This window comes from Engystomops pustulosus, chromosome 3 (assembly GCF_040894005.1).
Source record: "Engystomops pustulosus chromosome 3, aEngPut4.maternal, whole genome shotgun sequence".
NCBI classification, from domain to species: domain Eukaryota; kingdom Metazoa; phylum Chordata; class Amphibia; order Anura; family Leptodactylidae; genus Engystomops; species Engystomops pustulosus.
Window position 1 is genome coordinate 106,403,538 of NC_092413.1, and position 27,532 is coordinate 106,431,069.

The following is a 27,532-nucleotide window of genomic DNA, read 5'->3' on the forward strand; positions in this document are numbered from 1 at the left end:
ACAACAATAATAGATGATGCTATTTCTGTAATATTACCCTGCAATACTTTGGTACTGATGTATTATAACTAACAGTTTTACTTTCACATCAAGCCGACTAGACCCAGCTAAGAAAATGTAAAGTTTTCCCCAATTCAGTTGGCAGGTCAATAGGTATAGGGGACAGTACTGGAATCACTGGCTATGGTAATAACATGTAAAACAACTCACAGAGTGTCAGTGAGATAAGTATGCATCCGAATGCATGGGGTTTTCATTGATTATTAACTTAGTCAGCATTTTTGGGTGGGTGTGAGGGTGTTTTTTGTGATTTGCATGGTAATTTTAGTGAAGATGACATAGTAGATGGATCAAGGTCAGGGGGTTCAGCTAAACTCTTGCAGTGCCCACAAGCTTTTATGTTCCTAATTGTACATAATGTAGTAGGTGCATGTAGTTAAAAAATGTTTTGAGATGTAATGGGTCCTATACTTTTCACTGAGCCTACATTTCATTGTAGTTTTAATCCACCTCTGTGACTAGTTAATATACAGAAATACACATTTGTAATGTAGTTTCTGCATAAGCGGCGAACCACCATGTGACTTGTTAGGGTGTAGATATCTTTCTGTTAGTATGGATACTGAGATACGGGAAACCAGCAGTTATCAGTGCAAATTAAAAAAAAAAAAAACTGCCAACTGAGTTTTATCTATTACAGTTAAAGGGGTATTCCAGGAATAAGAGTAATTCATATTCAAATGGATCATTAAAATATAAGCTAATATGTAATTAGTTATTTAAAATTTTTCTCCCCTTAGAAGAAAAATGTTGTGGTCATACACTATGATGGAGAATTAGAATGCTACTGCCCCTTAAATCAGTCCTCTGACTTTGTCCCTTTGGAGGAGACATTGGACATGGACATGTCCCCATCACCTGTCCTGCACCTGCCTGGGCAGGTCATGTGATCACCACTATGTTGGGCTGTAGTCAGTTGGTTGCAGTGCATCCAGTATGACCAGTGTTGTGGTGAGACGTCATCTCAGTGAGACAATGTGCAGTGATGGCAGTAATTCACATCATTATTATAGTAACAGAGTGGGACAGTCAGTTACATCATCACTGGGAGCAGAGGATAAGACGGAGGAGCTGTTACTGAAAACAGAAGGATCATGGGAGTTGTAGTTGTAGAGGACCATCTTGGATATAATTCTGCCTACTTTAGAAAGCTCATAACATTTTGTGAATCATAAAAGCAAACTATTTAAGCTCTGTTTTGTGATTAATTACATCAAGTTTTGCTGTACTTATTAATAGCATTATGCGTTTTTGTATCAGACATTCATATCCCAGGAATACCTCGTAAAGGCTGAAATAGAAGTGCACAGTCTCCCACGATCACTGCTTCCAATCACTGGCCTTTGCAGTAAAATGAGCAAAGAAAGTGATATTCAGCAGTGTTGTCACCATGCCACACCAAAGCAGGGAGACTTTCTCTTATTGCTTTTACAGTGAGCCCAGATAATGTTTGGAACTAATTTTTATGAAAGTAGTGGAACTATATTATCCCCTTAATGACAAGCATCAAGTGTACTTCCTCTGATGTGACACCTTTCTACGGCACCACATCAAAAGAAGTTCGCAGGACCTAGTGTCCTGCTTGTTCTGGGGTCGGGAAGTGTTATCACAGCCCAGCCCCGGCCCTTACACCCAGGATTGGAAAAGCTCAGATCCCAGGTGGGTTTAGCCCCTTTGACACTGCGGTTGAACATAGACCATGGTGTCTAAGCAGGTGCAACCCTCTGTCATCCATCAGCAGCACTGATTGAAAAGAAATACACAAAAATTGCCCAATCCTTTAAAAAAAAAAATTATTCACATTTTATGCCTCCACACCCGTTCCGACCTAAGATACATAACTATTATAGCAGTGATGGCGAACCTTTTAGAGATCGAGTGCCCAAACTAGAAACAAACCTACTTATTTAAATGCAAAGTGCCAACATAGCAATTTAAGTGGTAACATGTCGCTACCTGTTTTGTCAAGGCTTTTAATTGTATCAGCGTCCTGGTGACACCAAAACAGTTGCAAGAAAGAGGAGTAATTCAGATTATCATTGTAGCTTCCTTCCAGGGTCCCCTGAACAGGAAGAATTTTGGGGCCCAGAGCAGGAGCTACAATAATAATGCAGCCTTGTCTGCACCTCCTTGCTTCTCCTGTAGTCCCAGTCTGCTAAGGATGTGTAGCTTTAAAATAGCCCTGATCACAGCAAGTCCTGGGTGGCCAGGTACTTCAGGAGGAGGTTTGGAGTCCTCTCTGGGGTGATGGCCTGGGTGTCCCATAGAGAGTGCTCCGAGTGCCACCTCTGGCACCCGTGCCATAGGTTCGCCACCAAGGTATTATAGTATTTTTCCTGTATGGCAAAGAACTTTATGAACAAAAAATTATGTCCACATTGACATTTTTAAATATCCATCACACAAAGTATATTAATCATTGTCAAAAAACTTTGTGTGTACAAAGTGTGTACAAATGAAATCTACAGGTCTTATCACAAAAAATAATCACACGGCCACATTGTCAAAACATGTCAAAAGTCCTATAAATGTGGTATTGCTGTATGCATATTGACTTTTTTAATAATATTTAGGTTAAGTGATAAAGTCAGAAAAAATCTTCTTAGGAAAAACAGAAAGGGTTAATAAAAGTTCACCGGTAGGATATGTGAACCTCAAAATGGTGCTATTAAAAACCACATTTTGGGGGGCGTGGCCTAGACTCTGATGAGAGCGGACGTGTGAGCCTGCAGCTCTGTCTCCTCACCTCACATTGCGGACTACCACCACCACCATCCGCCGCCTGATGGGTCAGAGGAGACCTAAGAAGGCACAGAGCACCCCCTCCGCAACTCCGGTGTCTGTGTCGGGAGGCGGCATGGAACAATTCCTGACTCGCGCCATGCGGTCAGGACGTGGGCCGGCGCCATCTTCCCCACCACGTGGCGCGGACCTCCAATCCTCCGCAGTGAGTCGCGGCAGGCCGGGCTCCTCAACGGGGGCGGAGGTTCGCTCCCGATCCTCTCCGGCTACCCACCGGCACCCTCAGCTCATGCCGGTGGAGACACAGACGACCCCGCAGGCCCGGGATACCGGACCCCTGGAAGTGTTGGCCGACAGGCCGGAGGCCCTGGAAGGACTGACAAGCTGCGGCATGGAGTGGCCTACGCTCCCGCCTCCCTCAGCCCCTCTTCCCCAGCGGCGACTGGGAAAACCAGGTGAGAGGGCTCCCTCAGCTACTAGCACATCAGCCACGAAACAACCTCCCCAGAGTCCCACCACATGCAGGGGGCCAGAGCAGAAGGGGGATCAGTCCCTGGCAGGGGGTGCACAACCCCCCCCTACTACCATGAGCCAAACAGGGATATGGGAGGAAGAAGATTCAGAGGAGGACCTGGGGGCATCCCCATCTATGTCCCAGTTTGCACACTTTACTCTAGAGACGGGGGCCACCTCGGCGATTCCTCCAATGCCGCCTGCTGATAACGGCAACCAACTCCCTGATTCTATTATTCAGTTTATGCATACTCTTCCAACGAAGAAAGACTTTCAACTATTAATTGCAGAGGTGGTGGAAACGTGCCGCGCTGAGATATCTGCGGTCCGACAAGATTTACAACATATAGGTGCTAGAGTGGAAACTCTAGAAGGGGACCACGATAATACCAGGCAATATGTCTCCCAACTACAAACTACAGTAACTGGGCACTCAGAGGCCATGAGGAGTATGCAACGACACCTGGAGGATTTGGACAATCGAGGGAGACGCAATAACGTCCGAGTCAGGGGTCTGCCCGAGTCTGTACTGGACCCGGAGGTCCCACAGGCCCTGGAACACATTTTCAACAAGCTACTGGGCAACCCAGCGGGGGAAAAAATTAAGTTAGACCGCGCACACAGAGCACTTCGCCCTAAAGGACTTTCCTCTCATCCAAGGGATGTCATATGCTGTATACATGACTTTGCACTAAAAGAGGCAGTAATGGCGAAAGCAAGAAGGGCTAAAGATTTAGAATTTGAGGGAACCCGTGTACAATTATACCAAGACCTATCTTGGATCACACTGCAGAAGAGGAGACACCTGCGCCCCCTCCTGGCTGTTCTTCGCGAAGCACATTTGCCATACAGATGGGGATACCCGTTTGCCTTGACGGTTAAGAAAGATGGGACTTCAGCGATACTACGATCCTTTAAAGATTTGCCCCGTTTCTGCAAGGACTTAGGAATTATGGAACCCCAGCTAACTGATTGGGAGGTGGAACTCCCTCCTCCGTCACCATCTCCGGCTTGGCAGCCAGTACGCCAGAAGAAGAGGCGCCCAAGGGGGGCTGGCTCTCCACCGGAGCACTCCCCAACAGCCCATTCGGAGGGCTAAATGATGTCGTTGTTGGCTGTGATATATCTTACTATATAACTTTATGCTTGTCATTTTTTGCCTGTACTGTTTCGATCTTATATTGAAAGTTTCAACTACATGGTGGTGGATTAGCACGAATAGAGGTTTCCTCTTTATCTTAGGCGTTAACATTGTGAGGGGGGAGGTTAGGGGGGGCTGACGGTCGCCTCTGATCTTGTTGGGTAATGGTTCACCCCCCACTTCTTGGGAATTGGGTCACTGTCGTTTCCCCTTATGGGACACTGTTAGTCCGTTGTAGGACATTTGACCCTTGGAAAAGTTTCCTGAAACCGGGTGCCCGTGACCTGGGATACCTAATGATGTTCTATGTTTATTTTTGTCAAATCTCTGTCTTTGTTTCCCCTAGCCTTTTGTATCACTCCCCCACTCAGAGCTGTGAGTATGATAGGTCGCTACATACTCCCCAGGCTGGTCCGGTGAGTAATGGTGGGTGCCAATCACATCTTCACATTATGGTGAGTAAGCATGACCTTAGCATTAACAATAATCCTATGTATTTATGGTTAACTGTGTCACGTTTAACGTAAAAGGCCTTAACTCCAATGTTAAGCGCCGTCTGCTGTTGAGAGAACTCCGGCTCCTAAAAGCAGAAATAGCCTTTATACAAGAGACGCACTTCGACCAAGCAGGGAATTTCAACTTCGCCAGACATTATTTTCCACAGGCCTACATGGCAAATCATGACCGTAAGAGGGCAGGGGTGACAATATTATTATCAAGCACATGCCCAGTGACAGTGTCCAAACAACATTTAGATCCGCAGGGGAGGTATGTTATTTTAGAGGGGACCTTGAGGGGAAACCCAGTCATACTATGCAATATTTATGCACCTAATACGGCCCAAATCCCTTTCCTACGGAGAATGTTACGCAAAATACAGGCGCTCCCGACGGCTGCTGTAATAATAGGAGGAGATTTCAATATGATCTTCTCAACAACGGCAGATCGCTTGACCTTGACAGGTAGTTCGGCTACTACAGCACAAGAACGAATGGCCAGAGAATTTCGTAAGCTTATTAGACTTCACTCCCTATATGACCTCTGGAGAATTGATCACCCAGGCGAGCGCTCCTTTTCCTTTTTCTCACACCCTCACAAATGCCATACACGTATTGATTATTTCTTTGGAAATATCACGGCTTTAAGGCTGATGGGTTCTGCGGAAATTGGCTCTATCTCCTGGTCGGATCATGCGCCAGTCTCTATTGCCCTTACACGCTCCCTACAGACCTCTAAAGTCAGTAGATGGAGATTGAATGAATCGCTGATTAAAGATCCGGTCTTGAGAGAACAGATTAGAGCAGCCATCCATACCTTTCATGAAAGGGAGGAACATTCCCCACTATCGGAGGCGGCGTTATGGGAAGCGCATAAAGTTGTAGTACGAGGAGAGTGTATGGCGGTCTCCTCTAGGCTGAAAAAAACAGCCTCAGAGTACTACCAAAAAATTCTGTCCACAATTAGGGATTTGGAGGCCAAAATGTTATCTTCCCCGAGCACGGTCCACTTACAAGCGCTAGTGACAGCGCGAGCCAAATTACGGGACTATGCCTATAAAAAAATAGAAAAGCTACTTACATTCACGAAACAGCGATATTACGAGAAAGGCAATAAAGCCCACACGCTGTTAGCACGACTATTATCAGAAAGACACACCAATGGCACCCCCCAAGCTATAAAGGACACAGGCGGAAACCTGAGGTATCACCCTCAAGAGATTGCAAACCTTTTTAAGGCTTACTATAACAAACTATATGCGTTGCCGAGTGGACTCCCACAGGATGCAAATGTAAGACGTGATTTATTGGATTCGTATTTGTCTTCCTGCCACCTACCAAGGCTATCGGGAGAGGCAGTAGCCAGTCTTAATGCCCCTATTTCTTTAGAGGAGTTAACTGAAGTGATTAAGGCACTCCCGGCGGGTAAATCCCCGGGGCCAGATGGGCTTACTTATTTGTACTATAAAGTCTATCTAGATGACTTAGCCCCTTCTATGCTAACATTGTTCAACGCTTTCCTAGAAGGTTCCCCGCCTATACGTGATACGCTGTCATCCTATATCTCATTGATTCCTAAACCAGGGAAAGACCCGACTGATTGCGGCAACTATAGACCCATTGCATTGCTCAATTCTGACCTGAAGATTTTTACCCGCGTCCTGGCTAACAGGCTTAATGAATGGCTCCCACGATTAATTAGTAAAGATCAAGTTGGCTTTGTCCCGTGGAGACAGGGATCAGATAATACTAGACGTACCATTGATCTAATTGATGTGATAAATGCAGAGTCCAGATCTGCATTGCTTCTTGGCCTGGACGCGGAGAAAGCATTTGACAGGTTAGATTGGTCATTTATGTTCGCTGCTCTGCAGGCCTATGGTATAAAGGGAAATTTTTTGAGAGCAATAATTGGGTTATATAGTGTCCCCACTGCAGTGGTTCGCTTCCCCCATGCAATGTCGGGCCCTATTACTATACACAATGGCACTAGACAGGGGTGTCCCCTTTCCCCGCTATTATTCACCTTGTGTATAGAGCCCTTAGCGGCAAAAATTAGACTTAACCCAGATATACGAGGAGTATTAGTAAGAGATAAGGAATTCAAAATATCACTATTCGCTGACGATATCTTATTGACTTTAACATCCCCTCATACCTCCCTCCCAGTACTGCATGCGACCATTCAGGAATATGGTAGATTGGCTGGGTATAAGGTGAATACGACAAAAACAGAGGCTTTGCCCCTGAACATATCCCCCACGGACCTGTCCCTTCTACAACGGAATTACCGTTTCCAGTGGAAGACTAACTCACTGAAATATTTAGGGGTGCAACTTACGACTTCCTACTCATCATTGTATGGTGCAAATTACCCACCCCTATTTAAGGACTTACGGGCTATGCTAACTAAGTGGAAAGGGCATCATATTTCCCTGCTTGGTCGAGTAGCTGCAGTAAAGATGACATGGGTCCCAAAGCTCTTGTATTACTTTAGGACTTTACCGGTTAGAGTACCACAGAAGGAACTTAAGGCGCTACAAGGAGCTATCTTTAATTTTATTTGGGATAATAGACGACACAGAATGCCTAAATCGGTCATGCTTGCTCCCAAGGCCCGGGGGGGTCTAGCGGTCCCACATATCGTAAACTATTATTGGGCAACGCAACTGCGATACTTACCATATTGGACAGCTTCAGCAGCATACACCAAATGGGTTGAGATCGAGAAGCTCTGGCTGGCTCCTGTACACCCAAACTCCTGCTTATGGGGACCTAACCCACCTCAGCCAGCCCACCTGCTATTGGGTCCCATAGCTTTCACACTGTCTATGTGGCAAATATGCCAAAAGAGGTTCAACCTTGCCTCTGAGTGTTCCCCAATGCTGTCAATCCTATATAACCCTGCTATACCAGACAGCTTGACGGCTCACATGGTGAGACAATGGTCTAAGGCTGGTGTGTTCCACTTGGCAGACTTGGTTGACCCTTTCACCCTAGAGTTAAGAAAGTTCGACTACCTCTCAAATGAACGAAAGTTACCTAGAAGTGAGTGGTACCACTATATGCAAATAAGACATTATGTCACTGATCAATATGGTTCAACACAAGTATCTAGGCCTACTGACTTTGAGCATTTATGCAAGAGGGGCACCTCGTATCGAGGTTTGATATCAGATATTTATCGCATTTTGATGATCCCCTCAGGGGATCCTCCCATTGCCCATAAATATATGGCTAAATGGGAAACAGATATCGGACGAACTATTTCGCCAGCCCTATGGCAGATAATCTGGAGTAGGGCGGCCAAGTCATCTATTTGCACAGCCTATAAAGAAACACAGTATAAACTATTAATGCACTGGTACCATACCCCGGCTCTCCTACACACATTAAACCCAACAATTCCCGCTATGTGCTGGAGATGCCATGCTGGAATGGGGACGCTCTATCACATCTTTTGGTCATGCCCCCTCATTGTGCCATATTGGCAGCATGTAATGGAACTGACAGGGAAATTGTTTGGCTTTGAGGTCCCGTTAGACCCATTGATATATCTCCTTAACGTACCCCCAAATAATATGCGTAAACGTTGTGCGAAACTGTTTTTACATGTATGCATGGCATCTAAGAGTCTAATAGCAAAAGCATGGAAGCAGACTGTCTCTCCATCCGAGCTAGAATTGTTTACCCGTATTAAAGAAATCTGCTTACTGGAGAAATTGACAGCCTCAATTAATAACACCATAGATACATTCCTATCAGTGTGGGAACCGTGGGACTCTTTTTGTGCTCAGTCAGGTATATAACCCCCCCCGGGCCTCATATTAATGGACACCGACCAACACAGCTTTAAAACTCACCTCTGAGTCTTTTCCATTCCCTATTGTATCTATTGTCTTGTCTACCCTAGTCTTGTTTTTTTTTTTTTTTTTTATGTTGAGTTCTTGAGTTATACATGGTTGATGCACAGTTTTAATTATTTCCTCTATTAGTTATGTTTAAAGGCCTGACAACAGTTGGGCGTGGTTGGGCAACCCAGGAGTAGGAAAAGGAAGGGCTCAAAAGCAAACTAGTGCCTAAAGATCGAGCTAATATTGATTTCTGGAAAGTACATATAACTTCAACGGGCTATGGCGTAGACCTATGCCGTATAAAGAGGCAACACCATATTCCATTTATATAATGAGCATTTTATTCGGTATTTTATGTATCTTTTGCCCCTCTTACAAATGTGTTTGTTAATGTACACAACATGAGTGACCTATGTACTGGTATGCCTATTGTTCTGCTGTAATAGATGAAAATATAAAAATTTTAATAAAAATGAAAGTTTAAAAAAAAAAAAAACCACATTTTGACCCCATTCAGTTATAGCGACGGAAAAATAATACATTAAATATATAATTAATTAATTAAATTAATTTACTTAATTAACTTTGTTACAGATTGCAGAAGACATTGATGACAAAAACCTAAAAAATGGTCCGAGCATTAATGTGGAAAACATGTACGGAGAATAAAGGGGTTAATATCACAGTGCAAACAGGACATTATATCATTTTATGAGATGGAAATGGCTGAAATGTGGTGATCATATATGATAATTTGCTGATGTTTATTTTTGTTGCATCCTGTATATTTCTTAGAAGAAATTTACTTGCAAGGGTTACACTGAGATATTCTGTGAATCTTACCTTCAAAAACACAAAAAAGGAAGAGAAATCAGATTGTAAAGATTGACTGTTTGTTCTCTGTTCTAATTTATATGTAAAGCATATTATCCATATAATCTGTAGGAAATAAACAGGAAGCTGGGGGCTGTTCTTCTAGTACAAATTCTTAACATCTTTTGAGAAAATATGTGTGGGGTGACTAGTCCTGAAATGCATGTTCTACATAAATGTTATACAAAGTCATATTCAAGTGCTTTGCCTTTTACACAAATCCCTTCTTTCTTGGTGAAAAGTTCCCATAAATACCCTTGGAAGTGGCTCTTCATAGATTAATCCTGTAACCAAACAGTACAACAACTTGTGAGCAGCTCAGGTCTGTTTGCTGTGCTGGAGCCTGTTTATTGACTCTGGTACACATGAAAGTGTTATACTGCACCGCAAACTGTCTAACGTCTGTACAGTCACATAAACCAGGGAATTTCCGGAGTAAATTACAGCTATGAAGACATTAAAGAAATAAATTATTTGATTTCACTCATACGTCAAAATAGAAAATAACATATTAGTAAATGTTTATGCACGTTTCTAGAGGACTTCCTTAAAGTGATGCAGATTCTAGAAGGAAACACCAGTAAAGATCACTTACATCATACTTTCCTTTCTTTTTTAAGGAGGATCCGAAATCAGTCATGTCTGGCTCTTGGACTTCACCACCTTCTAACTCCTCAAGGATGAGGACAGTCTCCCAGTTGCTATAGTGACGGGCTGAGAAAATATCTGACCGCATGCTGTCCCCAAAATACACCACCTGCAAGTCAGGAAACACTTCAGTTATAAGACTCCGTTAGACTTTCACTAAGGTGCTTAATTTTAACCTACGGAATGATAAAAAAAAATGTTTTGTTAATGATATGATTTGTGACCAAGATTATTCAAGGCAACTATAAAGTACTATTAGCTCAATGCTAATGAAATACACTCAGTACAGGCGGTCCCCTACTTAAGGACACCCGACTTACAGACAACCCATAGTTACAGACAGACCCCTCTGACCTCTGGTGAAGCTTTCTGAATGCTTTACTATAGTCCCAGACTGCAATAATCAGCTGTAAATTGTCTGTAATGAAGCTTTATTAATAATCCTTGGTCCCATTACAGCAAAAAATGTTTAAACTCCAATTGTTACTGGGGCCAAAATTTTTTTTGTCTGGATCTACAATTATAAAATATACAGTTTCGACTTACATACAAATTCAACTTAAGAACAAACCTCCGGATCCTATCTTGTACGTAACCCGGGGACTGCCTGTACATCCATGTACTGAAATGAATGAGGAAACGTCTGTTTATGTCTGATATTATCACGATGTACATGATGTAGCTTCCAACCGTCCAGGATTTGGTGGGGCAGTCCTATTTTTTGGGCTATGTCCCACTGTCACTGGCAGCTGGGAGAATGTTCCGAGTTCCTCCCACCTCCCCCGGGTTGTCCCGTCTCCTCCTGATTCGGTACATTAGAGCTAAAGAACAGCCGAGGAATGGAGACCAGGAGGAGGTGGGAACAATCCCTGCTATCTCCTCACATGATGAGGCTGGCCCCGCCCCCCTCTGTATTTATGTGCTCCTGGGGGAGTCTCCTATATGTGTTCTCCATGGGAAGTCTCCTGTATTTGTGAACTCCGGGGAGTCTCCTGTATTTGTCTGCTCTTGGGGAAGTCTCCTGTATTTGTGTGCTCTTGGGGAAGTCTCCTGTATTTGTGTGCTCCTGGTTGGGGAGTCTCCTGTATTTGTGTGCTCCTAGGGGAATCTCCTGAATTTGTGTGCTCCTAGGAGAGTCTTCTGTATGTCTGTGCTCCATGGCGAGTCTCCAGTATTTGCGTGCTCCATGGGGAGTCTCCAGTATATTTATGCTCCATGGGGAGTCTCCTGTATTTGTGCGCTCCATGGGGAGTCTCCTGTATTTGTGCGCTCCATGGCGAGTCTCCTGTATTTGTGTGTTCCATGGCGAGTCTCCTGTATTTGTGTGTTCCATGGCGAGTCTCCAGTATTTGTGTGCTCCATGGGGAGTCTCCAGTATATTTCTGCTCCATGGGGAGTCTCCTGTATTTGTGCGCTCCATGGGGAGTCTCCTGTATTTGTGCGCTCCATGGGGAGTCTCCTGTATTTGTGCGCTCCATGGGGAGTCTCCTGTATTTGTGCGCTCCATGGGGAGTCTCCTGTATTTGTGCGCTCCATGGGGAGTCTCCTGTATTTGTGCGCTCCATGGGGAGTCTCCTGTATTTGTGTGCTCCTAGGGGAATCTCCTGAATTTGTGTGCTCCTAGGAGAGTGTTCTGTATGTCTGTGCTCCATGGCGAGTCTCCAGTATTTGTGTGCTCCATGGGGAGTCTCCAGTATATTTATGCTCCATGGGGAGTCTCCTGTATTTGTGTGCTCCATGGGGAGTCTCCTGTATTTGTGCGCTCCATGGGGAGTCTCCAGTATATTTATGCTCCATGGGGAGTCTCCTGTATTTGTGCGCTCCATGGGGAGTCTCCTGTATTTGTGCGCTCCATGGGGAGTCTCCTGTATTTGTGCGCTCCATGGCGAGTCTCCTGTATTTGTGTGTTCCATGGCGAGTCTCCAGTATTTGTGTGCTTCATGGGGAGTCTCCAGTATATTTATGCTCCATGGGGAGTCTCCTGTATTTGTGCGCTCCATGGGGAGTCTCCTGTATTTGTGCGCTCCATGGGGAGTCTCCTGTATTTGTGCGCTCCATGGGGAGTCTCCTGTATTTGTGCGCTCCATGGGGAGTCTCCTGTATTTGTGCGCTCCATGGGGAGTCTCCTGTATTTGTGCGCTCCATGGGGAGTCTCCTGTATTTGTGCGCTCCATGGGGAGTCTCCTGTATTTGTGCGCTCCATGGGGAGTCTCCTGTATTTGTGTGCTCCATGGGGAGTCTCCTGTATTTGTGTGCTCCATGGGGAGTCACCTGTATTTGTGTGCTCCATGGGGAGTCTCCTGTATTTGTGTGCTCCACGGGGAGTCTCCTGTATTTGTGTGCTCCATGGGGAGTCTCCAATATATGTGTGCTCCATGGGGAGTCTCCTATATTTGTGTGCTCCATGGGCAGTCTCCAGTATATGAGCGCTCCTGGGGGAGTGTCCTGTATTTCTGTGCTCCTGGGGGAGTGTCCTGTATTTGTGTGCTCTTGGGGGAGTGTCCTGTATTTGTGTGCTCTTGGGGGAGTCTCCTTGGGGAAATCAAGAAGGGCCTCCTCACCTGCAGTCCAGATGATCAGGATATCTTCAATGCAATGGAAGTAGATCATGGGTTTTGCGGTGCATTTATTTAATTATGCACCTTCCTTTTGAAAAGGTTACCATACTGTAGTGCACACCTTGAATCCACTGATGTGCCCATACGGTGTAGGTACAGGTCTTCTCCAAATGCAAAGTAGTTGTTGGTGAGCACAAATTGCATAAGTGCTGTGACCAGTTCTGTTGGTATGTTATGTTTCACCATGTTTGCCCAATAGGATTGCACAATGCATCGAAATCACGGTACTTATATGATACAGGCGGTCCCCTACTTAAGAACACCAGACTTACATACGACCCCTAGTTACAAACGGACCTCTGGATTTTGGTAATTTACTGTACTTTAGCCCTAGGCTACAATAAACAGCTTTAACAGTTATCAATGGTGCCTGCAATTAAGATTTATTGTTTATCTTGGTTCTTATGACAATCCAACATTTTTAAAATCCAATTGTCACAGAGACCAAAAAAATTTTCACAGGTGTTACAATAATAAAGTATACAGTTCCGACTTACATACAAACTCAACTTAAGAACAAACCTACAGACCCTATCTTGTATGTAACCCGAGGACTGCCTGTACTTTCAAATCCAGAACGGTTCAATACCGGGTTTCTGTCACGTGCGGTACTGAATGACTTCCACAGACTCTACATTATTTAACTAAGAGCTTCACTGTTACACTGTGACACAGGCTCCATCCACTGGTATATAGAGAGCGATCTTCTCAGAGATTATTATTTTTACCAGTAGTATTATTATTATTGAGAATATTATTATTATTAATATTATTATTAAGATTATTATTAAGGATATTATTATTGAGATGATGATGGTGATAATGATGATTATTTATTATTATTATTATTATTATTATTATGGAGATTATAAAAAAGACAAAAAATAAGGGGTCATCCAGATGGGCCTGTCCACTACTCATCACATTCCTACGCCATCCGTTTTTTTTTCCCATATGCAAAAACAGATGAGGGGTTGATAATCTACTTCTTGCCCTGCCCAGTTGCTTGCCTAGCAACATTTGAAGAAATAACAGTCTGGATACGGATGTCATGCATGTGCCGTCCATTTTTTTGCGAATCCATTGAATTCTATGGATGTACGTGGTCTGCATACTGCAATTTTTTCTCACTGTCTGCACATCTGTGAAAAAAATGGACATGTGAACAGACCCATAGGAAACAGTGGGTCAGTTTGCCATCCACAAAAAAAGGATAGCACATGGACATCAAAAAACGCCCGTCTTCATGAGCCCTAAATTATACTATTTAATATAGTATTTTATATTAACATTACCAGGACAGCCTTTATAATATATATAGTACACTGTCATAAAGCACTAAAGCTTCTCCTGGCTAATCACTGGTCAAGCATTACTGATCGCATGTGTTTCAAAGGAAATGCAAATACAATCAGGCTGAGCCCGCCCCCAGACGTTTGCTTGTAAAGGCCCCATGTGACCCAATCCTTAACATTTAGACAATACTTTTTTCTTTTTTGAAAGTATTGTATCGGTATTGAGTATCACAATACTTTTCTGGTTATCGTATTGCACTCAAAATTCAGGTATCAGTGCAACCCTAGTGCACGACATGCCGCTTTTCCAACTTTGTGGGGAATGTTTGTGTACAAAGATTGCAGGTAAAGAGGCCCTTCTTCAATTCCATGCGGGTTACAACAACTTTCATTCCACCATGAATCTGAAATTAAACTATCCAGATAATGAAATACACTTTCTGGACACCACTATACATCTTGAACAGCCTTTTAACCACGTCATTATACCACAAACCAACAGATAGAATTTCCTACCTGAGAAATTACAGCTTCTACCCCAAACACATAAGACAATCCATTTTATACAGTCAAGCTATAAATTTTAACCTTATCTGCTCAGACAAGACAGACCTGGAAAAACACCTCCTTGAGCTAAAAGGTCTGAATTTCTCCAGTTGGGCTACAGACCAACCGATTATCAAATAAGAAAAACAGCAGCAGCCATCAACAGAGATAGCTTACTCACATATAAGGAAACTACTGGCCATTTTATTAATGAGGAGAGACTACTGGGAGACTACTGGACATTTTATTGATGAGGAGAGACTACTGGACATTTTATTGATGAGGGGAGACTACTGGGAGACTATTGGACATTTTTCTGATGAGGGGAGACTACTGGACATTTTATTGATGAGGAGAGACTACTTGACATTTTATTGATGAGGTGAGACTACTGTACATTTTATTGATGAGGTGAGACTACTGGACATTTTATTGAGGAGAGACTACTGGGAGACTATTGGACATTTTATTGATGAGGAGAGACTCCTTGACATTTTATTGATGAGGAGAGACTCCTTGACATTTTATTGATGAGGTGAGACTACTGGACATATTATTGATGAGGTGAGACTACTGGACATATTATTGATGAGGTGAGACTATTGGACATTGTATTGATGAGGGGAGACTACTGGGAGACTATTGGACATTTCATTGATGAGGGGAGACTACTGGACATTTTATTGAGGAGAGACTACTGGGAGACTATTAGACATTTTATTGATAAGGTGAGACTACTGGACATTTTATTGATGAGGAGAGACTCCTTGACATTTTATTGATGAGGTGAGACTACTGGACATATTATTGATGAGGTGAGACTACTGGACATATTATTGATGAGGTGAGACTATTGGACATTTTATTGATGAGGGGAGACTACTGGGAGACTATTGGACATTTTATTGATGAGGAGAGAATAATTGACATTATATTGATGAGGTGAGACTACTGGACATTTTATTGATAAGGAGAGACTACTGGACTTTTATTGAGGAGAGAAGACTACTGGACATGTTATTGAGGAGAGACTACTGGGAGAATATTGGACATTTTATTGATGAGGGAAGACTACTGGACATTTTATTGATGAGGAGAGACTACTGGACATTTTATTGATGAGGGGAGACTACTGGGAGACTATTGGACATTTTTTTGATGAGGGGAGACTACTGGACATTTTATTGATGAGGAGAGACTACTTGACATTTTATTGATGAGGTGAGACTACTGTACATTTTATTGATGAGGTGAGACTACTGGACATTTTATTGAGGAGAGACTACTGGGAGACTATTGGACATTTTATTGATGAGGAGAGACTCCTTGACATTTTATTGATGAGGAGAGACTCCTTGACATTTTATTGATGAGGTGAGACTACTGGACATATTATTGATGAGGTGAGACTACTGGACATATTATTGATGAGGTGAGACTATTGGACATTTTATTGATGAGGGGAGACTACTGGGAGACTATTGGACATTTCATTGATGAGGGGAGACTACTGGACATTTTATTGATGAGGAGAGAATAATTGACATTATATTGATGAGGTGAGACTACTGGACATTTTATTGATAAGGAGAGACTACTGGACATTTTATTGAGGAGAGAAGACTACTGGACATGTTATTGAGGAGAGACTACTGGGAGAATATTGGACATTTTATTGATGAGGGAAGACTACTGGACATTTTATTGATGAGGAGAGACTACTGGACATTTTATTGATGAGGAGAGACTACTGGGAGACTAATGAGGAGGGACTACTTGACATTTTATTGATGAGTCGAGACTACTGGACATTATATTGATGAGGTGAGACTACTGGAGATTTTATTGATGAGGAGAGACTACTGGACATTTTATTGATGAGAAAAGACTCCTGGATATTTTATTAAGGAGGGGAGACTGCTGGACATTTTATTGATGAGGAGAGACTACTTGACATTCTATTAATAATGGGGAGACTACTGGACATTTTTTAGAGAGTATTGCCATTTAGTGTAAGTAGTGGAAACGAGCATTATAAAAACTGCAAGATCCACAGCTTTATCAAAAAGATACATTTTGAAAACCAAAATTAAAAAAAAAAAATCAAAAATCAAAATTCCTAAAAAAAATGTTCAAAGGAAATATACTGACCATTAAAACTAAGCATCATAAGCCAGGGACACTAAAATGCTCATGAGCCAGAAAGCCTCTTGGGGTTTGTTACCAAAATCTCCCTGTGCTGCATATACACAGATTGTCCCAGGACTCCCACTGTCTGGGAAGTTCAGTGGGAGCAGGTAGAGGGGAGCATAGATGGGTTCTGGTAATGCCCTCCAGTTCCCTTCTAGCTCATCAATATAATTTTAAAAGTTAAATTTAAGAATTAAGGAGGCCATGGATAACAAATATAAGATTACCACAGGCACAGAGGATTTATGAGCAAGTCTATGGTTTATTCATGTTTGATTTTCACGGTAGATTTCAAATGTGTTCAAAATAATGTAGATTGTTTTCTGGGGACCCCAACCTTTTAAAAGGGCAAGATAATATTTAATTTTCACCAATAAAATACATTTAACTATTAAAAAAGGAATAGAAACAAGATAATTCATCAAAGTGTTAGAAAGGCAAAAACGCTCCATCACAATATGGTTCATATTTCTTCAAGGACAACTTAGTCTTTCATGTTAGAAAGCACCAGCAAGTTTATATTTCCCCTGTAATAGTTGGCTTTATTAATTTCACATGGGTCTTACCTTCTATACTACATAGAATAAAACATCTGCATGCCATCCATGTGTTTTATTCATGTTATCAGGTGGGGTCTTAGGGTCACAAATAGAGATGAGCGAGTATACTCGTCCGAGCTTGATGCTCGTTCGAGTATTAAGGTACTCGAAACGGCTCGTTGCTCGGACGAGTATTTCCCCTGCTCGAGATCGAGCATTTAATTAAACAAACACAGTGAAGAACAATGAAGAATAGAATAAAAACAGTGAACACAGGATCATTTAAGTGAAAAACACAGTGAAGAACACAGTGAAGAATAGATTACAGATGTTCGGCACATCTGCTTACTTGTCGGAAGATACACGCGGAACGGCAGCAGGGAGACATCGCGCACCAGGGAGACATCGGGCGCAGCAGAGACACATCGGGCGCAGCAGAGACACATCGGGCGCAGCAGAGACACATCGGGCGCAGCAGAGACACATCGGGCGCAGCAGGGAGACATCGGGCGCAGCAGGAAGACATTGCGCGCAGCAGGGAGACATCGCGCGCAGCAGGGAGACATCGCGCGCAGCAGGGAGACATCAGGCAGCAGGGAGACATCGGGGAGACTTCAGTGGAAGAAGAGGAGCGGATCCCGGGACAGCGTATCTCCCGACAAGTAAGCAGATGTGCCGAACATCTGCAATCTATTCTTCACTGTGTTTTTCACTTAAATGATCCTATGTTCACTGTTTTTATTCTATTCTTCACTGTTCTTCATATCTGCTAACTTGTCGGGAGATAATATACACGCGGACAGTGAAGAATAGATTGCAGATGTTTGCATACATCTGCTAACTTATCAGAAGACATTCTTTTTCAATTAAATAACACATTTTATTCCCGAACCATGGTCCCTTTGAAAAATGCTCGAGTCTCCCATTGACTTCAATGGGGCTCGTTATTCGAGACGAGCACTCGAGCATCTGGAAAAGTTCGTCTCGAATAACGAGCACCCGAGCATTTTAGTGCTCGCTCATCTCTAGTCACAAAGCTAATACCACAAGAGCCAAACTCATCTTGTGAGAAGAACACTCATGCTCTACCATGTGGTCCTGGTCACTGATTGAAGATTTACCTTTCTATCATCCACAAAGGCCATATAATATCTTTCTTCACAATTAGAATCAAATGCTAAACCCCAGATGATGCCAGCACTGGCTTTCTACCATTTGGTCTAGTTATTGATGAGAACTGTTTAGCTTATTTGTTGAACACTACTGTGAGCAGGAAAATCACCCCAAACACCACAAACACCACTGTGGGATGGATGAAGAAATTGTATCATGTCTGAAAGAAATTCATTCTTATATAAAAATCTCAAAAACCAAAAATAATCTTTTGCAAAATTAAAGGAGACATGCATGCATTATTGGGTCTTTGGAACTATACATTTATATATTGTGAGAAAACAACTAGTGTTCTTATCAGATTGCTCTTGTATGTAGAAACTGTAAAAAGAGGGATTACGTGCTGGTGAGCTGGTTCTGTGTACATGTTAAAGAAGAGAGGGAGGAAGGGAGGGGGTGCCACTACGGTCTCTTTTTTATAGTATCATAGTATATAAGGCTGGAAAAAGACGCAAGTCCATCAAGTCCAACCTTTAAGAATTAAATAAATGTTTTATCCCCATAACCCGTGATATTTTTTCTCTCTAGAAAGTCATCCAGGCCTCTCTTGAACATGTACATAGAGTCCGCCATAACAACCTCCTGCGGCAGAGAGTTCCATAGTCTCACTGCTCTTACAGTAAAGAACCTTTGTCTATGTTGATGGTAAAATCGCCTCTCCTCTAGGCGTAGAGGATGCCCCCTTGTCCTGGTCACCGGCCTAGGTATAAAAAGATCTTTGGAGAGATCCTTGTACTGTCCGTTCAGGTATTTGTACATTGTAATGAGGTCTCCCCTCAGTTGTCTTTTTTCTAAACTGAATAATCCCAAATTTTGTAATCTGTCAGTGTATTCTAATTCCCCCATTCCCCTAATAATCCTGGTTGCTCTCCTCTGCACCCGTTCCAGCTCTACTATATCCTTTTTATACACTGGTGCCCAAAACTGTACACAATATTCCATGTGTGGTCTGACCAGGGATTTGTATAAGAGCAAAACTATGTCTTTATCATGAGAATCTATTCCTCTCTTGATACATACCATAATTTTATTTGTTTTAGCAGTAGCCGCCTGGCTCTGGTCACTAAAATTAAGCTTACCATCCACCAATACCCCCAAGTCCTTTTCAGCTCCAGTTTTACTAAGTAATTGACCGTTTAGAACATAATTATACTTTTTTTTTCCATGGCCCAAGCGCATAACTTTACATTTATCTACATTAAACCTCATCAACCATTTCTCTGCCCACTCCTCAAGCTTTCACAAATCCCTCTGTAATGCTAAACGATCGACCTCAGTATTTATTACTTTACACAGCTTAGTATCATCTACAAATATTGAAACTTGACTGTGTAAACCCACTACAAGGTCATTAATAAAAATATTAAAAAGAAGTGGCCCCAATACTGACCCCTGTGGCACTCCACTGGTAACGTCAACCCAATCTGAGAATGTGCCATTAATGACCACCCTCTGTTTTCTATCACTAAGCCAATTACTTACCCAAATACACAGATTTTCTCCTATTCCCAGCAGTCTCATTTTATATACCAACCTTTTATGTGGCACGGTGTCAAATGCCTTTGAAAAGTCCAGATATACAACATCCACATCGTCCCCCAGATCCAGTCTTGAACTTACCTCCTCGTAGAAACCAATCAGATTAGTCTGACAGGACCGATCTCTCATAAACCCATGCTGACGCTGGGTTATAAGGTTGTGCACAGTGAGATACTCCAGGATAGCATCTCTAACAAACCCCTCAAATATTTTCCCCACCACAGCAGTTAGACTCTTGCCTCTGCCTATGAGACTGACAGTGAAGGGAGCAGACTTTAGCTTGTTCAGAGCATGTGGTTTCCTGCTCTAGCTCCACATCAGGTAGAGCTACCTGCTCAGCACCAATAGAGCAAGAATACATTGAGGAAAACTTTTGTATAGGTAGGTAAACTTTAATGTTTTATGAAGACCTCTAAACAGCCGATTACTGTTCTTGAGGACTATTTCATAAAAGTAAGTTACCATCATTATTATCTTACCTTGGGTTCTGGCTTTTCAGTCATTTTTTTCAACAGGTCATATAAATGCACCCAGTTACCCTGAGAGTACCAGCCTGCTTTCTCCAATCCTGGCAGCATGTCAACTTCCACATCATTGTCTACAAAAAAAAACCCAACATATTATTATATTATAAGAATTATACATACATACACTACCGAGGAAAAAGTCCCAGCAGCACAATCAAGCGATTCAAAATGGTGGGTCGACGTTTTTAAGAACTGGGCCTTAGATCCTCCAAAGTTATCCAAAGGAAAAAACAGCACTAGCACAGCAGATGGTGAAAAAAGTTGTATCTTAATTCCATAAAATGAGGCTTTCTCAAGCAGTGTACAAGTGATAAACAGGGTTGTTTTAATAGTAATATTCAAGGGTCACATGATCTCAACAAACACACTCTCTAATTAACGTCGGCAAGTGGCTGACGTCATTGTGTGTGCAGGCCGTATGCGAGGAGCTAAAGAGGAGCTGAACGTCTCGAAGAGGAGCGGAAGGACCTGAAAAGGCACCGGAGCATCAGAAGCAAGAAGAGGATCTGCGGGGGTGTTGGAAAGGTGAGTACAGTGTTAATTTTTTAATTAAAAGCTTGGCATGCTAGGCGCAGGGACTGGCCGGCTAGAGGAAGATAGGCTGGCAGGATATATATGGGGGGGGAGGGGGGAGTCAGTAGGGGCTGGTAGGCTATATGCTAGGGGGGTAAGGGCTGGCAGGCTATATACTGGGGGGGGGGGTTGGCTGGCTATATACTGGGGGGGCTTGCTGGCAATACACTGGGGGAGTGCTGGTTGGCTATATACTGGGGGGTGGCTGGTTGGCTATATAGGGGGGGCCTGGCTGGCTATATACTGCAGGAGCTGGCAGTCTATATACTGGTGGCAGGGGCTTGCTGGCTATATACTAAGGACAGTGCTAGGGACAGCACTAGGGACTAGGGACAGTAGCTACTGACTATATACTGGGGGGCAGGAAGCTGGTCAGTTTTATACTGGCTGCAGGCTGTGACCAATGCATTTAACACCTTAGGCTTATACTCGAGTCAATAGGTTTTTCCAGTGATTTCAGATACTTTAAAAATGTATAGGAGTGTGGATCTTATTTAGTCAATGTGAAACCAGCCTAATACCACTCATACAGTGATATTAGTATTCAAGCCTTTATAAATTCATCCCCTATCCAATCCTAGGTATGCATGTGTGCTTTGTAGGAATTGAAGTAACTACAGCACTGATTACTCCTGATGGCCTAATGTAGCACAGCAGTGTCAATGTTAGTGGAAGGATCCATACCCAGTCTATTCAGAGGTGTAGGGTAATGAAGGACATGGCACTGGGATTAGTGCACAGCTATGTTTTCTCTGTAGGTTACATGGCTAGCAATCAGCTCTCTGTAGAGACAACTAAGCTGTGAGACAGATCCTTTCTTTAATGTAGTATATGAACAATTATCAATACAAAGGGAAAAAATATGTATGTGTCTGTGTGTGCTTTTTTTTAGTAGAATATGTTCCCAATGAGATTATTAAAAACCCATTTAAACTATTTTTTTTCCAAGATTTTCATTGTAACATAGGGATCAATAAGAGTCCCAGTTACAGAAGGAAAAAATTCTTTGGACTAGTAGTAGTTAAGTTTTTAAAGTGGGGTCCCTTTCAGCCCTAAAAGATGGCTACATTTTCCTTTTTTTTAATGCCACAACAACGGAATGTCTATAATTTATTGTCAAAATTATTAATAGAAGGAGCTGGCCACTTTAAAATAAATCTTTTTCATTAGACGCATCTCCGCGTGTATATTTATATAGGACACAGTGAATAAGTTGTTTGATGAGATGATCTCTCCCTCACCATCATAGTTATAATGTAATTGTCCTATTTTTGGCAGAAGACAAACTTGGTGCAAGGGAGAATAGGATAATAGGCAAACTACTGTACTTGCAGTCTAAGCAGATGGCAAGGCTACTGAGCAAAAACAGTTATCAATGAATAAAATTAACATTTTTTTTAACCAAAAAGTAGTTAGACTTTCAGCTGTTATGGTTGGTATACAGGGCTATTTATAAATGTCCACTTCTTAACAGCGCCAAGAAAGAAAAGAACTTAGTACAAACTTACCAAGAGTCCAAAATGGTCTTTGTTGAGGAGTAAGAGAGAAAAATCCTGGCTTCAAGGCATTAGTAATTATTATGTCAAAAAGCTCTTCAAAATCTTTCCTATGGACAAAATAGAACATCAATGATGCACAAATATTCCTTCTTATAGACATTTCTAGATATGATACAAGATTTAACTTTGCAACATATTTTATTGGGCATTTTAATATACTGCATTTGGTGTCACTAAATCTAGTACAGATGTGGGATTCAAATACTAGTGATAGACTATAAGAAATGGAAATTCAGTAAGGAACACATCTGAAAAAAAGAAAGAATCGTAATACATAAGAACTTACCCTAAAATGTGCTCACACAGAAGGCGGCAGTAGTCACTGTGGGAGCTGGTGATTAACAAAAGGGTTTTCCCAGCATTTTTCAGACTGCGTATCCAGTTTTTCAAAGATTCTGGACATGACTTTAAATATCTGCCAGGGTCCTGCTTCACAGTAGGGAAATATGTTCCACTATTTTCTACAGTAACAGAAGAAAGAGTGACGTATGTTAAAGAAGAAGTTGTTCTTTTTTTTTGGTTGCTTGACACATTATATAAATAATAGATTACTACTATTAGAACCAAGAATCTTACTGGACTAACACTACCGGATTCCCCACCTGTCTGGATGAGGTTATGCACTATGACTTACTGCAACTATATTGATAAGACACTCATAGAGGTGTGTGAGCCCCAGGGCAACTGAAACTGATAGAGACAGGTGGAATTATATCTGTAAAATGCTGTATTTTTGTTAATAACAGTGAATTAGAGAATGTGTTATTTTGTTACCCTAAGTACAAATAAGAACTTGTCTTTGTGGGAATACACCTTTAACCCCTTCCCGACATTTGACGTACTATTACTGCATGGTGGGAGGTGCGTTCCCGCAAAATGCAGTAATAGTATGTCATGCTTATGACGCTGGCTCCAGAACGGAGCCCGCGCCAGAAGCTGCGGGTGTCGGCTATGTATTATAGCCGACACCCGCCTCTAACACCCGCGATCGGAGATCGGGGCATTTGACTGTAATCAGACCCCCCCGCGGCGCTTACCGGGGGGTGTAAGTGCCTCCGATCGCAGCCCCGGGACTGCGCAATCTCCTTCCGGCTGTGACACACTGAGCATGCGCAGTGTCACATAATACAGTGTAATACATCTGTATTACACTGTATTAGGTGAAGAATAGCTTGAACAAGCGATCAGCTGATCGCTTGTTCAAGCTAACCTGTAAAAGTAAAGAAAAAAAGTTAAAAGTACTAAATCAACACACTTTTTAATAAAAAGAATTAATTAAATAAAGTTAAAATCCCCTAAACACAAACATTCCCTAAACACATCTAATAAAGTAAAAAAAAAAACAAAACAGAAAATCACCAAAACCCCACATATTTGGTATCGCCGCGTCTGTAACAATCTTTACAATAAGTCAGAACAATTATTGGACCCGTACGGTGAACACCGTAAAAACAAAACCTGAAAAACTCGCCAAAAATGTAAATTTTCAGAAAATCCCTTCACAAAAATGTTCCAAAAAGTAATCAAAAAAAAGTTATGTGCACCAAAATGGTACCACTGAAAACGACAACTCAACACGTAAAAAATAAGCCTTAAACTAGCTTTGTTAACCAAAAAATATTAAAGTTATATCTCCGAAACAATGGCGATGCAAAAACAAATGAGATTTTCTTTATATTCGTTTTTTCCTGTAAAATTGTAAAATATATAAAAAACTATATAAATGAGGTATCACCGTAATCGAAGTGATCAATAGAATAAAAATATTATAGTATGTTTAGTGTACGGTGTACGACCCCCAAAATATACAAAAAAAAAAGAAACCCAAATTTGACAATTTTGTTTTCCTCCATACATTAAAGAGTTAATAAAATCTCATCAAAAAGCTACAGACCCACTAAAATATTTTTGTAAAGTGCATCTCATGTCGCAAAAAATAAGCCCTTATATGTCCAAATTGTCAAAAAAATAAAGATTGTATAGCCATTATAAAGTGACAATGCATAATCTGCTCTGAACGGCGCAGCTCCCCCCTCAATGCCCTGGGCATATGGGGTATTGTTATATGCGGGAGGGATTGGGTATCAAATTTTGTGGAGCGTTTTGGTATTTTATCCACTGAGAATTTGTACATTTTATGAAAAACACATTCATTTATCCAAAAAAAATTTAATTTCAAAATTGCATCCGATTTTGTTTTAACCCCTGTAAACCAATTAAAGGGTTAACAAACTTCATAAAAGTTGTTTTACGTACGTTGAGGGGTGTAGTTTCTATAATGGAGTAATCTATGGGGTTTTACTTTTATTTAAAGTGACTTCAAACCTGAGCAGGTCCCTCAATGGCAGGATTTTGCTTTTTTATGAAAATGTGAAAAATTGCACCTGACGTTCAAAGCCCAGACACTTCCTAGAGTTCGGTCATAAATTAAATCAGCTCAGATTCTGCATCATTCTGCATCCCACCGTTGAGGAGAGGGGGCGACAGACAAAAAGTTCTCAACAAACGGGAAACTGAATGGATATATAAACTGAACTCATTACAACCGATGGGCCTCAATGTAGAATTTAATTTGAACACCCTGAATCGAGTCTCCCTCGGCCCAACAACCAATGTTTGCGATTACACATATATTCATGTTAGGAAGTAGATACTTTATATCCTATGGGATTATGTACATATTATTAATTGTCTTATTTTTTTCTTTTGATCTAGATCACGTTCTGCACACTACTGAGCGCCAACCACCACTGTGATCATATCAACCTACCACAGCTGGGGGGCATCGTCATTTTTTCCCCCTGCATTTTTAGCCATGTCAATATTACATATTTTGTGCCCACCACAGCCGTTATGAACAAATACCTGGTGCGGAAGTCAACAGCGCTGACGGCCTCGTAGAAGTGTCCGGACTCTGTGGGGCCTACATAGCCATATACCCGTGTCTTGGGTATGTTTTGGCCGCAGACTGGCCCCTCTGGACTTGCTGCCATGGGAGTCCTGTACCTTATTTTGTTGGCCCGATAATGTGCTGTGCCCGAACACCATGGGGATATACCCCTAACTTCATTTACCTATGTACTGGCATATTGGACAATTTTCCCTCACTTAAGATGGCCACAACCGTATGAGTATTGCTCTTGTGAGACAGAGTGTCACATGACGTGTTCATGGCTACACCAAGATCGCGCAGTCCTGGAGCTTAGTCTCCTATATTTGGACTACTAGCAACAATCGGTGACGCCACACAGTGTGCACTCACTGCGTTTATCAGGCATGGCTGTCACATAGTGTTTTGGGAATTATCATCGTGCCGTACACCCTCGTACGTTTTGCGGTGTGGTTTAGCTTTTATGGTTGCTATGCAACCAATTGACATGTGCTTTTGTTTCCAACAAATGGTTGTGTTGCGGTGGTTGTTTCTCAGTATTATATGTTCATATGCACTTGTAAGTACCCACACGTTAATACACTGTACCGTTTAACACTTTGTGCTATAATTTGTATAATACCTTTTGTGACTATGTTACCGATTACTATTTACACTGATTGGTTGTTATATATGATGTCACGTCCTGCGGGGGATTTAAGCCCGCCTTGTACCACTACTCACTATGCTTGAGAATGGCTGCATAGAGCCAGCCGAAACGTCGCTGTATCCACTTGTGAAATAAAAGAACCTTTTTTTTCACGGAGTGTTGCCCGCCTGCCTTTTTCCTTTGAAACTTCCAGGGTCCCTGAATCAGACCCTTCGAGCCTGCACCCACTTTGGATCTCAATCCGTTATCTCACTGTGCCGCCCTTCCCCGACCTGTGTTCCTGACGTTCAAACCCCATAACATCTTACAAAAATGAGAGTATGCATAAAAAAACACTGAGGCATAAAGTAGACATTCGGTAAATGTTAGTTATTACGTTTTTTGGTGTTATGACTTATGTGTGGAAAAGGTAGAACATTTTGAATTCCGAAAATTGCGAAATTTTCTGATTTTCTCATAAATAAATGCAAAACATACCACCAAAATTTTTTAACTAACATGAAGTACAATGTGTGACGAGAAAACAATTTCAAAATCACTTGGATATGTTAAAGTGTTCCAAAGTTATGACCACTTATAGTGACACAGGGCAGATTTGAAAAAATGGGCCGTGTCAGGAAGGTGAAAAGTGGCTTCGGCGTTAAGGGGTTAAAGAAAACCTGTGTAGATGCCACACTATTCCTTTATGTACAGGGGAAGAATGTTTTTTAATTATTAAAAAATGTTTTTTATATGTAATCTGCAGACTAACAAAGACGATATTCATTTTTAGCTATATACAGGAGGTCCCCTACTTAAGTACACCCGACTTACAGACGACCCCTATTTAAAGATGGGACCCCTCTGCCCACTGTGACCTCTCTTGAAGCTCTCTGGATGCTTTACTTTAGTATTCACTGTATGAAAATATATTGTTGTTCACCTTTCTGAAATAGAATATTCACTGAAAATAGGGGAAAAAGAGAGTATAAATAAAATATAACCTTTATTTGGTATGTATTAAAAAAGATGGAGGAGTGTGAAAATGAGGTGTAGGCCTTACACCTCACTAAATCGTGTTCTAAAAACTTTATCCGACCTTAGTTACCGCACATGCGGAGGTATGT

The 27,532-nt window shown here is 42.0% G+C and overlaps 1 protein-coding gene across 1 annotated transcript in view; it reads right to left on the reverse strand.

Moving 5' to 3' along the window:
• Positions 1–27,532, reverse strand: part of NT5DC1 (5'-nucleotidase domain containing 1) — a 168,630-nt gene that overhangs the window by 16,614 nt on the left and 124,484 nt on the right. Inside the window, exons 8-11 of the mRNA XM_072141741.1 lie at positions 23,174–23,348; positions 22,837–22,934; positions 20,708–20,826; positions 10,276–10,437 (exon numbers count right to left, since the gene is read on the reverse strand). Coding sequence (XP_071997842.1) covers positions 10,276–10,437; positions 20,708–20,826; positions 22,837–22,934; positions 23,174–23,348 — 554 coding nt within the window. The remainder of the gene's footprint in view (positions 1–10,275; positions 10,438–20,707; positions 20,827–22,836; positions 22,935–23,173; positions 23,349–27,532) is intronic.